The sequence below is a fragment of the Nesoenas mayeri genome, assembly GCF_963082525.1.
Source record: "Nesoenas mayeri genome assembly, chromosome: 8".
In the NCBI taxonomy this organism is placed as follows: domain Eukaryota; kingdom Metazoa; phylum Chordata; class Aves; order Columbiformes; family Columbidae; genus Nesoenas; species Nesoenas mayeri.
This window is the reverse complement of record NC_137554.1, coordinates 17217756-17235697: the sequence shown is the minus strand read 5'-3', so window position 1 is coordinate 17235697 and position 17942 is coordinate 17217756. Positions and strand designations below refer to the sequence as shown.

General features: G+C 37.9%; 1 protein-coding gene across 2 annotated transcripts in view; it reads left to right on the top strand.

Moving 5' to 3' along the window:
* The first annotated feature begins 3617 nt into the window (after positions 1-3617).
* Positions 3618-17942, top strand: part of PTPRC (protein tyrosine phosphatase receptor type C) — a 62397-nt gene continuing 48072 nt past the window's right edge. For both annotated transcript variants that reach the window (XM_080348646.1, XM_080348645.1), the window contains exons 1-2: positions 3618-3654; positions 3740-3857. In XM_080348646.1, coding sequence (XP_080204772.1) covers positions 3791-3857 — 67 coding nt within the window. In that variant the 5' untranslated portion in view covers positions 3618-3654; positions 3740-3790. The remainder of the gene's footprint in view (positions 3655-3739; positions 3858-17942) is intronic.

Genomic DNA, 17942 nt, shown 5'->3' with positions numbered 1-17942 from the left:
ATATAACAAACATGTAAATAATAAAACATTTTAGATAGTACAGATGAATCAAATGATTTTATGACTATGATTTCAATGTATTTTCGTGTAAAATTATGTGAATTGCTTCATATCAGTATTTGCAACTCATCTGGAGCAAGGTCATACTTCTTTAATTCTTTCTAGTTTGGATTCTCTTTCTTTTCCCTATATGTCAAGGGCTCTATTAGTTAATTTTTTTGTATGACACAGCGGTATGCATTTGTGATCTTTTCTAAAGGCTTTGAATGTAAATTGAAAGGAAAAGTGATTGTTATTGGCACTTCCTATTTTTTAGAATTTTACTGCAGTTGTGATGTAATTGCCCTTTGAACTGATGTTTAACTGCACAGAATATGGAGATATATTTAGGGTAATTTAACAGATCAGCTCTGTTGCAAGCTCGGTGAATTGGACAAGGAAAGATTTTCTTCTTGTCATTTTTTTGTTTGCTTGTTTTGGATACTTTGGCTATTTTGATAACTTACAAAAGAGAGAGACTTCCAAAGAGATGGTTATCTTAAACATCTGCATGTTTTTAATGTCATTTTAGAACTCCTTAATAGTACTAACTGATGGTACTGACTTTGATTGTTTCCAGTGCAAGGGAAGTGTAGCGCTATAGTTACATACTGGATGTCATCACTTGGCTGATTAAAAATTAAGGCTCTTTCTTGAGAAAGAATTTATTTTGGTAGCCCACTGCTTAATCTGTGAGTAAATTAATCCTCTCGCACTCTCCAAAAAGTGGATTTGGAATTTATCCTTGGGAAGAAAACTGCAGTTTATGTTTGGGAAAAGTCTTCATACGTTCTAATAGCCTTAAACATGTTTGTGATTCATTCTGACTGAGCCATGAATGGGAAATAATACATGGGGTGTAAATGCATAAGTGTAGCCATGATATTTATATATATGTTTATAGAAAGCTGCAGACTGAACCTATGTGACATAGAGCTCAATATCAGATGACAAGTGTAAAATCCCACTATAGCATATTTATAATATCACTTTTGGCACATGTCTGAACCACACTAGAACTAAAATTTCCATATCTTGTAGTCTGTTCCTTGGCTTACTCACAAAGCAGTGATCTTAGCTAGCAAAACCAAGCAATCTCTCCTTGACAGAAGAGTGAAACAGAAGAGCTTATATTGTGGCCATCAGCCAGCCCTGTGCTGTAGGAATTTCCCCTTCAAACCATCTTATTATCTTTTTCTGGAGAAACTGCTTTTATAGACCGTGTTTTCCACTCAGCAAGTGTACCACAACCATTCCTTGACCTTTTCTATGGCTGAGAGGAACTCAACTGCCCTCCTTTGTTTGCCAGTAGAGCTGAGATTGCTCTGTCAGTTCTGAAGGTCTCTGATATACACAGCTTTATTTCCCATGACATTTAGGGTTTTCTGACTAATGAAAATGCTAGCAGAATATACTGATTCCCTCTGGCTGATTCTATGTTTTTTGCTTAAATCTGAACTTTCTTTTGTGTGTCTTCCAGCTTTGTGTTTGTAGTTGATAATTACCTGCTTTCAAAGGCTTATTTTGAGGGGAGAAATCTTGAGAGAGTTTGCTTCTTATCGCACACTTCCCTCCTCCTTCTTAGGCGAGGTCTGCAGCTGTTTTGAGGACTGGGTAACTAAAATGCACATGGCATCTCTCAGTAAAAATATTGGCCTCTTAATTAGAGTCTTTGAAAAGCCAGTGTTTTAGTATCACAATATCCTTTATTTCTTCCTCAGTTGTCCATATCGGCAAATGTCAAATAGACAGACTACTGAGATTTGAATTTCAAATGCACTGCTAACAGATGGAATATTAAAACATCTGAGACTAATCTGAAATCAAAGACACTATGTAATTTCTGCAAAGGTGCTTTTTAGCTCTCCATTACAGGACAGTGGTTCATTGCCAGAAAATGGGCACTGAAATAATTTGCTGATTGAAGGATCTACTGTTGGAGAGATTTTTCTTCTTAGCCCTTCACTGAGACTTAAGATATGTGGTTTGAGTCTCTGAATCCTCTGAATTTCGTTTGTAAATTCGGTCAGTAATTTTAACATTTGATGGTTTATAGTTTCTCAACTGTTAAATGAGAGTAATAATATTATACCTGAATAGTATTATAGCTAGAGTGTGTCATGTTGTCACTAAGTAATATCTATGATATGTTGCAATACTTAAGTGCTACAGAGGCTCTGTAAACACTGCACAGCCTGAAGATGTCCACTGTGCAGGAATTTGTCTTGAGGACACAGCTTGAAAAGTCAAGTGGAGGTTGTATGAAACTGTTGGGGAAAGTCAGGTGGAAATGGAGCCTGGTTCTTGCTGAGAACCTTTATGTGAAATTCTCCACAGGGTATGCAGTGTGTTCATCAGATGGCACACTTCCCCCTTGTGTTAACCTGGCTTTGCCCAGGATAACAGGGACTAAGGTGTCAGTGCTGCAGACAATGTGTGGCTGTAGTCCAAATCCAGTTTGTGACAACTCCAGGATGATGAAGTTATTGTATATCGAAGTTGGAGACATTGGAGTGTCAGAATGTTTATCGCTATGATAGTATTGTTCTGAACACATTTACAATACAATTACTACAGCCAGTTTGTATAGAGACACACAGCTTAATGGAAGCTAAGACTTTGACCTGTGTTATAAGACTTGACTCAAAGTTGGATGCGTAGAACCTGGATATAATGTTATGAGGAGTTTGATTCCCTCATGTCATTTGTGAATTACGTGAATTTGCGCAGCTTTTCCTTGTATGATGCTTAGAAAGTCTCTGAAGGACTTATGAAGCATATACATAAATATATTCTCTTCCCCTCTTTACCTGTCTTGTGACAGGATTCTGCTAGTTCTTTTAACAGCTTTAAAACCTCCAATAAAAGAAGCAATTCCAATATTTATTCCCTTTGTAATCTACTGTGTAACAGGCATTTCTTATCAGGTTGTTGGGTACTCTCAGTGCATGTCTCTGGTGTACCTTGCATCAACTCTAGGAAAGGGACCACAAACCTCTGGCACTATCACAGTAAAGAATTGCATTGAGCTATCTAATAAGGAACTGAACACTACAGAAAACGAAATTAGACTGCATCTGTCCATTTATTGTGTATTACTGTCATACCTAGAATTGCATCCTTGCAGAAAGATACAGAAATACATCCCATGCTTAAAGGGTTTTCATTTAATCAGCAGTCGCTTTACTTGAGGGTGCATCTTTTTATGAAGGCCTCGTTGCCATTATAAGGGTTTTGTTGACTGATGATCTGGGTTTCTCTTTCTCTCAACAGAAATCTCAAGAAGCATCCATAACTTAGAAAGAACTCAATGTACGCAACAGAAAAGTGAATAAGAGGAGAATGACTGTTAAATCCAGCCCTTCGAAAAGGTAAATCTCATTTAGATCCTTGGTAGAAAGAAATGGCTGAAAATAATCTATTTCATTTGAATTAAGGAAGCTGAGCATTGCTGCAGCAACTTAAGAAAAACCCGCTTGACTTCCTGGAAACTGAAAGACTTTTTTTTGAAGAAGTAGTTGTCTCTGACATCACTGAACTGCATAGCGAGTTTGCGAGTGGTTAGTTGGGGTAACAGAGGAAGCAACTCCTTTACAGATAAGCAGGCAGTGCAATGTACGTGCCTAATTATTCTCCTTTTTGGTTTGAGTTTTGCTGAGAAATTCTTTTGCAGACAGATAACACTTATTTTACTTTCCAGAGAGAGACACATGCTGTTTCATAAGGATACGCCTGATTTCCAGAAATAACCATGTTTTTGTGGCTTAAACTCTTAGCGTTTGGCATTGCATTTCTGAGACAGGATGCTTTTGTCAAAGGTAGGTAGCAATTGATATTTCTTTCTCTCATTTTGATCCAATAGTGTCCTCTGTAGAAGTTAAACAAATTAAAAGCTTTTCAAAGTGGCAAAATAACATCTTTGTCCAGGAAACTAGAATGCAACTATATGCAATGGTGTCAGAACCTAGATCAGGAAAATTGACACATACTGTACAAGGCTCAAATGTCCTCTGCATAGTCATAAGCAAGAGTTTTAGGAACCATTTGAAAAGAAATTGTAGTTGTATTTGAAAAAGAATATATTTAGAACTCTTATGTGAACCTGCTCAATGCGATCTTTGTTTGCTTTTATCTCACAATTCAGTACTTTGTTTTCTGTCTTTAAATTGTCCAAGAAAAAAATTTTCTCATCTATTTTAACCACTCCCTGATCTCAGAATCTGCTTACAGTTCCTCAAATTTTGATTTTTACTGCAGTGGGGTTAGTAAAAAGATCTAAACGTTGTAAGTTAATATGTACAGTTGTGAAATTATTTGCTTTAGATATTTTTTAAAATATGAATTATTTATGTATTTTATAAAAACTGCTTCTTAAAGAGCCTTCAAAATTTTTAATTTTCCATCTAATTACCCCACAGCAGGTGAATTTGTCACTTGATTTTTTAAAAATTTTTGTAAGAGAGTCCAAGAGACTGATCTCACAAAACATGCTAGATTTGACAGATAATGTGAGTAGCAAGAGAAGCAATTAATTTTGAGGTAATGCTTTATATAAAAACAAAAATGGATCTCTACTTAAGAAAATATTTTCTTGAAAAACACATGTAGCATTTTATGTATATATGCACCTTCCATCGGTTTAGTTAGTTAATGTATTTTGGGCTAGTTGATGGCAGATGCAAAGGCTTTTCTCTAAAGTAATGTTCACCTTGAAAAGTAGCTCAAAACATATATTGTGAAATGGCAGGAAATTATATGCAGGGCTTAAACCTCTTTTCACATGCATTGGATTTATGTATGGTTCTTTCATCATATCACTATAGTAGCTCCAGGTTTTTACTGATGCAAGCAAGAAAATGATCTGCCTTTAGTTGATAACCAGCTAAGAGCAGCATTTGAAGCCTGAACATTAGTTCACTTGCCCTTCAAAGTCTCTGAAGAGAGGCAGCACTGAATAAATCTGGTTGGTAGCTGTTGGATATTATAGGAAAACAAGTGAATGCTGTACTGTAGAGGACAAGAACAAAATCTCTTGCTTTTCCTGTCTTTTTTTTAAATCTGCTGTCCTACTTTCCTTTTTACAAGTCTTTCTAAGACTTCCCACTGCTCCCTTTTCTCCAGAAAGGGCAGGTTACTGTCTGTGCTCTCAGCCACCTCCACAGTCAGTCGATGTGTTAGCTAACAGAGAGGGCTGGAAGACAGAAAGAGGGATATTTTATTTCAAGTAATAGTGGTTTTTTTTTCCTCTGTCCACACACAGTAGGCTAGCTGGAGCTAGTTCCTTTCTGCATACTTTTGCTAAACAGAAGATGCTTGAAGAAATGACAAGTTTTAACTTCTGACTAATACACTTAAAGCAATTAACAGTCTCATGCTGTAGTATCAAGTACTCAGCCTCACAGACCTTGTTTTCAAGATGTTGTTTGACACAGAGGTTGATTCTCCTGTCAGGGTGACAGAGTCATTATAGTTCATCTTTGCTGTGTAGACTACTCTGACATGTAGCTATGGGCGACTGGGCGGTCTTTTGGGGGGGAGTTTGTTAATGGAAGAGTAACATTTGGAAAAGATGATGTAGACTTTGATCTTTTGCCATAAAAGCAAGAAAAATGTTCAGGTACTTGTTAGTAAGTATTGGGTGGGCTGTAGGACTTGTTTTGTTATTACTATTACTATTGTTGTTATTCTCCAAGAGCCTACTGTGCTTAGTCAATTTAAAAACCTAACAGGAGAAATATTAAGGTTGTTCAACCTGCACCACAAAGACAGACATCCTATAAAACATATCTAATTTCCTGTAATCACCAAGGCACTTATAAGAGCATCAAACTACATTAAAACAAAAAAAAAAAGTCAGGAATATCTAGATCGTGCATGAAAGCCTTTTCACTATGCAAACAGGCTGAATAAAAGGCATGTATCCAGCTGCTTATCCTGGCAAGAAATAGATGAGTAAAGGAATTTGTGGATGTACCTATATGTACCAATATATGGACCCAGTAAACACCAAACTTGGAGTTTGATCTGTCCTTATAACATTTCCCTGCTGAAACATCCCATTAAATTCATCACTGTTTTGTGTGTTGTTTGTGCAACACCAACCAAAAAAATACACACAGAAGAAAAACATTGCTTCCATATAGAAAAAAGAAATGTTTGCAGGACAAACATTTTTTTTTTTTTCCATTAGATCATTAATTCAAGTTCCTTCCCCAGTCACTACAGAAGTATTAGCAATTCGACAACTTTCAAAAGACTTCACCCACTTGTAAGCCACTTCCTTTATGTCAGGAAACTAAATAATTGCTTGATAGTTTGGGGTGTGACTTGTTTATTTTCCAAGCTAAAAGTACTGAGTTTCAGGAGGCACATGCGGTCTCCATGCCCAACAGCCTGGGAGGTTTCCACTTTTCCACCTGGAAGTGTTGTGTTTCCTCTGCACAGGCATCCATGTCAGTACAGCTCATCCTATGTCTTTGACTTTCTCTGAAAAGCTTTTTCATAGGTTGGTCTATCCCTTTGGAAAGAGCCTGGCAGACCTAAGTTTTGAGTAGTGGAACTCAGTAATATTGGCTCATTTTGTGTGTAGGGTAAAGATAAGGGGAATTCCTCTGGCAGAAGGATAGGTATTAAGGTAGTAGAAAGTTAAGTGAAGGCTTGAGAGCACTGCCTCTGATATTTTCCTCTTATGGATGCCACAGTGTAGGTTCTGTTCAGGTCTGTATCATACTTTTTTTTTTTGATAGAGGTACACTTAAGGCCTTCTGAAATACATACCTCAGAGTCCTGCACCCAGGGACCTCTTAATCATTTGAAACAAATTCCCTGCTTTTCACATATTGCACAGTTCCAATACTTTATTCAAAATCAACCGAGAGAGTTTGTGCATGCACAGGAGCGCAGGAAGTCCTGCTCACCTCCTGGGTTGGCCACATGCAAGCCAGTTCTAAACTGGAAGCTATTTAGTTTCATGATGTTGTACCTAAGCCACCAGCAGGACACATGTTAATTGGAGCACAGCAGTACATTAGGATAGCTACACAATTTCTGGGCATGAATTAACTATCAATTTAGACCAAACATGTGATTTTTCTTTACTTGTTCACCTAGACCTGCACAAATGTAATGAGCAGATGGCTGGGTTGTTGATGTACTGTATTGATTATAACTGCAGATAGGGCAAGAGATATTGGTTCTGGACTAATGGGTCTTATGGTCTTACGTAGTATGGAAAAGTCATTTGCTAGTCATTCGGTATTCATGCACATCAGTATATTGACATACTGACAATATTTTTACAAGTATAGACCTAAAGCTGCAAAACTGCCATGCAGAGACCAGTTCTAAAGAAAATTCATCTCTCAGTGGTATGGTATGTTGGAACCACTTCTGTTAGTTTTAGTTTTAATTTGGTGAACTTACATTTATATGTTGAGTTCTAAAGAACAAATCAACAATGAGTGGGTTAGAAACATTGCATTTATAATGAGATAAGGCAGAAGAACTGGGAGGAGGAAACAGGATGAAGTGACTTTTCAAAATGTTCCTTCTATCAGGAATCAAACTCTGTTTTTCTGACTCCTGTGACCTATCTGCAGAGCTGCCTGCGTCCCTGGGACCATGTGTGTGCATTAACCAAGTAGGCAGTCTCCACACTGAAATTGTGAATGCATTGTATATAGTGCATAAAAATTATTCTGTTTTCTTTTCCTGTGCAGCTGTATTGTGCTATATTCTGTACCATGCTGGGAGCAAGGATAGGAGAACAGTAGGCCATGAAAATGTTCTGTCCTCTGTTTATGTTCTTGATCTAGTTTTAAGAGTTAATATTCATAAGCATCCATCTGGTCCACCAGGAAGGCAGAGCAAATTAACCCACAATGACGTCTCTGCTGTCAGGGCTTGAATTCTCTTTGTATTCATTCAACTGCCTAATTTAGAGTTAGCTTGAGTATCTCTGCATTACCACATGTTTTGCAGCACAAACTTGCCCTGAGTCTGACCACTGTCATTTCCCTGCATTTGGGTGGCTGTTCCTCCCATGCTGCCAGCCCCAGGCATGAGGACCATGGGGGTGGCTGCAGAGATGACACCCAAAACAGCAGAGGAATGAGAGGCCTTGCAGCAAAGTGCCGTGTGCTGGGCAAGGCTTGCTAGCATGAGTTCAACTCCTTGTGGCTGCGAGAGAACTTTTGAACCCTGGCCAGAAGATGTGTTACAGATGTCAGGTAGGGCTGGCCTGGCTGACTGCCCTGCTCAGGACAGACATGCCCTTTGAGCTGGCTGCTGGGGCTGTGTCTGTCAGCCCTGCCTGTGGGACAGCGATGGCCCCTGAGCTCTGCTGCTTTCTGCATCCTGTGGAAATGTCCATGGTTCACCTTTATTAATCTTTAATTGTATATAGCTAGAAATCAAGCAGTTTGTTCTTTCAGGCAAACTTGTGAAATACAGAGCATCCAAAAGCCTTTTGACAGAATAGTTTATACTATTTAAAGCTCTGTTTAGACCCTGAAGCACTTCTGTGCAAAAAAAATGGTAGAAAGTTTTAAAGTGATAGAACTCTTGACTTCCTCCTGTAAATATCAAGATTAAAACAACAGATACAGTTGTGAAAGCTGTTTTTTTCCCTAGAACTTTACTGTCTCTTGGACTGTTGTACTGTGTGTCCCAATGTATTTCCAGGCTATCCATACGCTTGTGAACACATCTTGTTCACTGGTGTTTCAGTAACTGTTACAGCATTTTATCTATTTCCAGGCTCCTTTCCCTTTCAAGTAAAGCAGTTTGGGGCCTTCAGTGCCAGGATTTTAGAAACTAGCTGTGAGCACTTCACTGCCAGCTTATATTATCCGTAGTGTTGGACAGCTAATAGGATCCACTTCTTTTCTTTTATACCATTACCTTGCAGTACCGTTCTTCCAGTTATTCCCTCTGTGTCAGGGCCTCTTCAGCTAGCCTGCTTACTTAGGTTTCTATTCTCTAGCTTCAAAGACTTCTCTTACAATCCGTCTTCTCTTCATTCACAATCCCACCACCATGCACAAAGCTCCAGAGGTAACTTTTGTTGTGTATGAATGACTTTTTTTGTTGTTGCAAAAATGTGGACTTCCTGGAGCAATATTTTTAATTGCCTTTTGAAATATATTATTTTCCTGACAAAAAGAGAAATAATCAAACTAGCTATCTAGCAACAAAATGAAACCACACACTGAAGCTTTCTGTACAACATATAAGGAAACAGTATTTTGTTAAATGAAGCATATATGTCCTATATGAGCTGAAAGATTTGATGCTGGAGGAAATGTAGTACAATACAGGGTCTCAGCTGAGATTGTACAAAAATATATGGCTAGTGAAAACTTTCTGGGTAATCATATACATTGCAGAAGCTGTGAAATAAATATTTAAGATAATATTAGTCCCTGAACTGTTTCTGGATGCTTGTGAGTTAAGACATGAAGGTGGAAAAAAAGGTAAGATAAATGGCAGAGCATAGTCAAGCTTCTAGAATAAGATCTAAGAGACAGAAGTCAGCTTCAGTCTTGGCTGTCTCAGAAACTCAGTGTGAAGTGTCATTTCTCCAGATCTCAGTTTCATCATCTGTTAAGTTGGAGACAGTAATTTTTACCTTGTCAAAAAATGTAGAGTCATAATTCCTTAAATATTCTGAGGGATGCTTGTTTCTTGCAACCTGTAAACTACCACAAATTCATCTGAAGAAACTGGTTGTGCATTAGAGTATTTTGAATAGTGTATCTGAGCAAAGAAAATGAAAAGTAGGAAACAAATGACTTGTGCATAAATTTCTACCTTGTTCTCAGTCCTAAAGCGCAGGTGTTGTCAGTGGAGAGTCATTACTTTTGTGCTGAGTAAAAACAACCCATACTTTGCTTAACTTCAGCAAATCTGAAATTCTCTAAAACATGGTCCCGTAAACTGTAGTCTCCATTTAAACCAATGTCGGGCAAAATAACTGAAGTTAATAAAAAAGTCCTTGTGAGACTGTGAACAGAACTGCCATATTTTCCCTTCTGGTGTCTACAGATGAGATGAGAAGGTGTGCTAAATGGACCATAGCTGCAAAATGCTTCATGTTACAAAGCATCCTCCAGACTTAGGGGTAAATACAATAGTGAGCCCGTCTAGTAAATTAGATGTTTGAGGACTCTCAGTAAATAAACATAAACCAACCATTCTAGGGAAATGCAGACCAGGCTCTGAAAATACTTGGCCTTATTTGCAGTTTCATTAGTTGTTCTGTGCTCAACTGTCCTGCCTTAACAGAGCTGAAGACTTCTCTACATCCTTCACACACCTGCAGTCTAGTGTGTCAGTCTGAAGTACGAAATGTGGTTGAGGTCTGGAGGAAAGATGTGAAACAGCAGTAAGAAATATGTGTTAGTACAACTTAGTAGCATTTCTGATTTTCCTGTCCTAGTCTGCTAATCAAATGACTTAGAAATAAAGGTTTCTGTGAGGCACCCAGTGCACTCATTCTCACTCATAGAAAATGTTAGGAACACTAACAGCTTAACCCAGTGTCAACTTACATACTTACAGTTCATAAGGTTTACAGTGGAATGGTGCTGAATACAAGGGAGGCAATTAAAGGAAATGAATGTGAGATCTGTAAAGTTATTTATTCTTGATATAATGGAGTACTTACAGGTTTTCTAATACTCTGAGGTGAAACCTTAATAAAATCCAGTAATGCATGGCCTCCTGAATTTAGCACTTTATACCTTCCTCAAGGTGGGCTAGTTTGGCCATGAGGATTTAGAAAAATAGATAAATTTTAATATGTTGTAAGATAGTATTTATAGAGGCATACCAGTTATGGAAATCTCACCTACAGATGCCTTTTCAATCAACACAGGATGTATTGATTTGTTAGAAATCATAGAAGGAAATTCAGGAGAAAAAGTCCCACAAAAATTCCAAGATTTGGGGATCAGATTACTCCAAAAGCTAATAAAAAACAGCAGCTGCATTTATCTTCCTGCTGCGGTTAATGCTAGGCTTAAGGGCCTGCTAAGATGCAGTTTTGCACCACTCTGAAAAAACAGGCAAGTGTTTGGTGCAGTAGCTTTTGTGTTAATGTTGGGAGCAGAGGCATTTACAACGTGGAAGTGATTCTGCTCCAGGCATATCAACAAGTGTGTCGTCATTGCAGGAGGGTGCCTTAAATGGCAAGGGAAGGATGGCTTGCAAACCACAGCTTCTGAAAAACACTCTTCACTGAGCAATGAAGACATTTTAATAACACTGAGCATGTCAGATATGCCATTTTGGCTGCTCTTTCTGCAGCTGATGCTCTCTGTCTTTGCAACAGAATTTCTGCTCACCTAAGTCTCACCTCTGTGTTGATGACAGTGGAAAGTCTGAAAAGACTTTCAAGTGTCTTATAGGATTTATTTTATCCTTTTGTATATGTTTGTTTTGTTTTAGATTTGTTGTTGTGGGGTTTTTTTCTGTATTTTGTTGACTTTCTTTGGCTTTGTGGTAGAACAGGAAAATCAATCCACTTGTTTTTATTTTTAACCTACTACGGCTCTTTAAACTCAAAGTTCTGCTTTCTTGTTACCTTCCTTGAGAAAGCTCTTTGGACGAGACACCCCCAGTTTTGGCTATAAGCTCCAAAACACTTGAGAACTATGGTTTGGTTTTTTTTGTAGAAATCACCAGATTTTCAGAAGACCTCTATGTATTGGTCACTGAGACGATGTGAAAAGTTGGAGTGTGCAGCTGCAAGTTAACATTTTCTGCAAGTTTTTCTGAAAGTGTGAATATGGAACACTTGGGAAGTCAGGAAGAAGCTTCTCCTGTGTGTGTGTGACTGTCTGGCCTGTGTGGACAGCAAGGCTAATGACCACAGTCATGATCAAACATTCTTGTTGGGCCCAGTGCTGTACAAATGCAGGATGAAATATGATCTTTGTCTCAAAGGATTTATGAGCTGATTCTGGACAGCATTGATACTTCTTAAAAAGGAGTGGTGTAGTGGCAAGAGGAAAGACAAGTAAGGGAAAAAAGTAATGGTAGTGTATGTGCCCAGCTGAAGAGCTTGCATAATCCCTTGGCTATTTATTTCTTTTTCTCAGAAAGTGACATACAGCATCTTATTTAAAGCAACATACGACTGAATAAGTTATTGCCTGGATCCAAAACAAACTTTCCTGCATAGGTCCATGTATTACAGGTCTCACACTGTGCTCTTATAACTTCTTTATGTGACAACTGATGCACATATTCCAGGAAAATAACTCTTAATGACAGAACTACTGTCAGTGAAAACTTACAGTGCTCCAAAGCTGCTCTCTTGCTATATCGCAACAATAAAAAGTCAGGTCACATATAAAGGTGCTATATTTATTTCCAATTATTATTTTCTCCAGCTGTTTAATCTTTTCATTAACATATTGCATTCTCTCACCAGTGAGTGAAATACAATAAACAAACAACAGAATGTGTGGATGATGCGTTGCAGACACACATGTATTCACTCTCTTGTGTGGGAAACCATATAATCTCACCCCTCTGATTCTCAATTCTTGTAGCAGGCACTCTGTCTGCAGGAGATGGGCTAATGTGAACCACGTCTGGATATGAAAGATAGGGACCACATTCAGTTCAGAAATTTTTTTGTGTTGCTTTTAGTGTTCTCATACCGAAATGCTCATAAATAGCAATAACAGTAATAAATTAATTTTGACCTGTAATTGATCTAACAGATTTACTTAGACTGAAAAAAAAATCACACTATAACTCTTTTTCTTCAAACAAGCAAGAAGGAAAAATATACAGAACTTATCTTCAGGGCTGCACAGGATGACATCAAGTTTCCTGAATATCAGATGGTGAACTCTCTAGACACAAGCTTTGGGAGTTGCCTAAAATTAATTCAGGTTTGACCTGGTTCCATATTACTGTATAGGATATTTATTGAAATATTTATTGAAGTCTACAGAGGGGGCTTTTTTGTGGAATTGGTTGTGATTCATTTGTTAAGTTGGAATTCAGGGTCAAAAGGACTTCTGAGTTCTAGATGGCTGCAAGTTTTAGTGAAAAGATTCTGCTGTGAAATGCTAAGGGCTTGGAATGGCTATGTTTGCTGTTACAGTAGTTGGTCATGAAATACAGCTGTGAGTAGAGTCTTGACTGAAGGTCACGTATTGATTAATAACTGTTTAATAATATTGCCTTTCTGTAAAATCTGAGCTCTTTCTGTTATATCAGCTTGTCCGTGTGGCAGTGAGCAACCATAGGTAGCAGTAAACAGGTATGTAACTCTACATTGTTTTTTTAAAAAAACACTTAAAATCTTTATGATAATCTTTGAAAAACACTTCAATGATTGACAGAGTGGTAAATCTTTTAATCTATGGCTGATGTCAGATCTTTACAGTGGTAGTGTATGCAATTGGCATCTTTATAGTGAATTTTTCTGTAGTTACACAAATAAGATTCAGAAAGAAGTTCTGATCAGATATGAAGCCAGCTGAGGGGAGATCAGTGTTGTGGGACAGTGAGTCAGGATGTGATGGTACAGCTGTTGCTACTCCAAAGCATCAGAGGAAGGGACTGAGATGGCAGTGGGGAACAGAACAGCTGAAAGGAAGAGGAGACAGAAAGACATAAAAAACTGTTAGAAAGCTTCTGTGTCACACTGCAAGGCCTGAGATAGAAGCCAAAGTCCCTGAGTTTCACCACTCCTGTGCTGTGAGCAAATGCTTGCAAAACTCATTGATAAATGTCTTATAGCATTGTCTGACACAAAAAGAGAAAATGTCCTAATGCTGTTGGCACCCCCTAACCCCAAGGGGCGGATCTGAGCGAGGAGTTACACACATCCCAGTCCTGCTGATAAAGCCTGGGGAGAGCAGCATTGTGCCCTTTCATAGACTCTCTGATTGTTTTTTTGAGGGTGGCGGATGTTTTTAAAAACTAAGAAATCATGTGTACAGAGTGACATGAATTTTGCAAATCTAAGTACCCAGTTTTCAGGAAGTAACGTTGTCTCAATATCTTATGGAAATTTTTGATGTCACATACAGTTTTTCCACTACAGGATCCTCCTCTCTTTGTAGAGAATGAAAATACATTCAGCTTATTATTATATCTGTGTTGCTCCATGTATAGTTCTGGCTGTGTTTATGGAACTACTGTTCAAAACTTTCTGCAACTATAAATATTAGTTTCTTCTTAAGCTTTTTGGTGATGGTACTTATCTTTTGTAGCTAAGTGCCACACACAGATTTTCATATTGTAATGACAAAATGATCCAAAGAGAAAATCAATCTATTGATTCAGAAAGCTTAATCTGAGACAAGCACCATAGTCTTTAAAGCACCCTTCAGTTAATTTGCAGTTTGGAAATGTCACCACTTTTGCAAATTGGATTGGTACAATTAAGATAAGAACCTGTCAAACACAGAACAATTATTAATGACTGCTGTATGGAAAATTAGTATAAGTAGATCTTGGAACATGATACAATTTTGTGTAGAGCTGGAGTATAATCCTGTTACCTAGACAAGCATTTTACTACTTAGCTCTGGGGTCTCTTTAGTTTTTGCGGTCCCTGCCTCACTAACTCCATGGCTCATGCAGCGCGTTAGCTCTGCAGGTAAAAAGTATCCTCACCACGTGCTCTGGAGCGTCTCTGTGCTGCTCCAAAAGAACAGTCTGCCATCACAGAATGAAAGAGCTCGGTAACTGTCCATAAGTCTTAGGAAAGGAAAAGAACTGGGGCTTTGCACTGGCAATACCAATGCACATTTGCCAACTCTTGAATAATTACCTCTGGTACCTAGACAGTGTCTCTTGGAACAGCTTGATTTTATTATAAAATAGCCATCATTGGTTTTTTGTTTTGTTGTTGTTGGTTTGTTTATTTTTGCTGTGTTTGTGGTTTTTTGTTTGTTTGTTTTTGTTGAAACACCTAGTAAGGTCCAGTTAAACATTCAGTTCTTCACAGGAGTATAGCACCAAACCTGCCACATTCCTGCACGCCTTGACCTACTTATTTCTGAGGATTACAATTGTTTCTATTGTATTTATGTCCATGAAAGTGACTTGCATTGTGTTAGTGTTACCGTTATTTTGTCTTGTTTTCTGTTGTTGTTATCAAAATGGACATTGTCTTGTTGATATCATTGATTTGACAAAGGGCTTTAAATGTTGTTTTGTGAGGCTTTCCTCCTTTTTGTGAAAAGGAATGAAACATATTAAAGTAGATGCCACATTTCAAGTAGATAATGTGAATGTTGATAACATTTATAACGATCTTCACTAGATCTGTGTGATATCAGGAAATGCAAAACGTGTTAAGTTTCAGTTTGGATAAAGGGCAGTATAATTCCCATTTAACAGAGCACGGAATTGAGATGGAAATATGAGCGAGATCATACTGAACAATGATTGCATTGTATCTGTTTTGAGCTATAGCCTTTATTTTTCTATTCTTAATCAGCACCAACATTTGTGAGGTGGATGTTGCTAGGAAATTTAAGTGGAAAATATTTGATGTCTTCTCTCAGGTGTAGGAGAAGTTTGAGAAGAAAAATGAAAACTGATTTGTTGCCTGTTTCACATCTTTGTAAGTTAAGACATCAAGCAGATTTTGTGTTACTGCTCTAATGCCAAGATAAGAATGAAGTAATAAAAGAAAATAGTTTAGTGTCTTTGGGTCACGTTTGGATCCCTGCAGCACAAACTGATTTCAGTCTTTCTGATAGCAGCCAGGACTAGTGCAGAGCTTAGCTCTGCCCACGAGTTAGCCACTACCCACTGATTTGCTGCTTAGTCCCTTGTCTCCTGTCACCAACTCCAAAGCCAGGGAAGAGCTGGACGGGGGGTCAGCATTGAGAGAAGCTGTGGAATCTGATAAGATTGTAACGCTGAGCACATTTATAGTAATGGAAATAATGTCCTTCATTTTCTTAGTGATTATTTCTGATTCATTTTGAGGGAGAAGGACTAACACTCTTGAACTGATTCATCGAGATAGGTAGCATCTTTGTCTCTAGATGAGTATGGAAAATTACCTGACCTTTGATGGATATTTTGATAAAAGCAGACACACAGGCCTAGGCTGAGTTTCCAGGAAGTGTAGGCAGAATACTATAATTCTTCCACTTATAACAAAGATTAAAGGCAATTCTTGAAAGGGAGGGGGAGAAATTCTTGCTCACAGAAGTTGCTGAGGATGTCTCTCTTCTCCAGAGAGTTAGCATATTGTTGCAAAATGAATGCAGAGGGGGAGAAAAAATGTCTAATTAAGAAATGTCATTCTTTTTCCAGTCAGGAAGGCATCTCATTCATCTTAATAATGGTTAGAGCTGCACTACCGAAATTATTATAGTGCCCCTTCTGAAATTCTTACCTGGAGAAGCTTTCAAACTGTGTGAGAGTTTTGCCTGAGAAAAAATAGCTTGTCTTTAAAATAAACATCAGTGAGATTTTACTCATTTTACTTATTTAAATCTGTGCCTTTGAGAAAGCGAAGAGTTATTCTAGAATACATCACTATCAAGCTAGACACACAAGGCTTGATCCCTCAAGCAGCATCCAGAATTCCCAAACCTTTAATGGGATGACAATTCTTTATAGCCTGTGGTTTTAAATAAGTAAGTAGAAAGACAATAATTCTTCCTAAATGCCAAAGGGTTTAGAATAGTTTTCTGCAATCAGGAATCTACCTGAACTTCGATTATTTCATACATGTATAAGGGGTTTTGAGTGAAACATAATGTCAGTGGCCGTGATTTTTATCTTCTAGATGAGACAAAAAATGTAATTTCCTTAAAACATCCACAGAACATTTTTCATTACAATATTACCTTGCAAAATATTTGTGTCATTAGAAGGAAAAGTATGTATTTGCAGAAATCAGGTCGCATATTTATGTTAGAAAGTGCTGCTAAACATTAAAGGAAATGCAAAAGAGCCTTGGGACACCTGTTCATCACAGTAAATTGGCACTTTATAGAGCTGATATCAAATATTTCTGCTTCATAAATGGACTTCAATGCACTTTTATAAATATCTTGCTGTTACACAGAGCTCAAAACACTTTAGCGAAGAAAAGTCATAATTGCCAGGTTAAATGGAAACAGATCCTGAGAGCTGACTTCTAAAAGGTCACCTGGAAAGTTGTTGGACAAAAAGAAATACTCTGGAACTTTTGTTGCATAAGAAGCCAAAAAAAAAGGAGGGGAAATGAAGACAAAAGAAGGAACATTTTTTAATTCAAACTTTTAAGTTGTTTTGTAGCAAACTCAAGCAAAAAGTCGTATTACACAAAGCAAAACAAGAGGAGAGTGTAACGTTGATTACCATGCAAAACAAACCATTTTTTTTCGTGAATCTTGTTAGTCAATCAGCAAAGTGGTGGGAAGAGCTAGGTGAAGAAATCCTGGGTTAACCTTCTGCATAAAGTACTTGTCACCCTAGCAAAGAGTAGACACAAGAACTTAATCTGCTATTCAGCAAAGACTAGCAGGGGAAGGCATGAGACATCCTTCTTCCTGGGAGAAGATTGCTGTCAGCTTCAAAAGAAAATTTCTGCCTACTTCAGGCAGGGGTATCACACTGAAGCACAAAAAAAGGGTTGCTTGGACAGTTGGGGAAGATTAAAGGTGGTACCTTTTGGATGTTTTGGAGCATGAGCATGAGTAAATCAAGAGCAGAGAATTACCAATAAGGCCCTAGCAATTTTGCAGCAAGAGTCAGTACATTTAGTAGCTGTGTTTAATTTTATGATCTGGAAATGTTGTGCTACTGCAGGAGGCAAACGGACTTGAGAATTAACATGATCAAGACACTAACAAGAGGTGTTAGTGAGGTAGATTTCTATATGGTTACCATCTCCTCTCCTTCTAAAAGAAATCCAAACCTAAAAT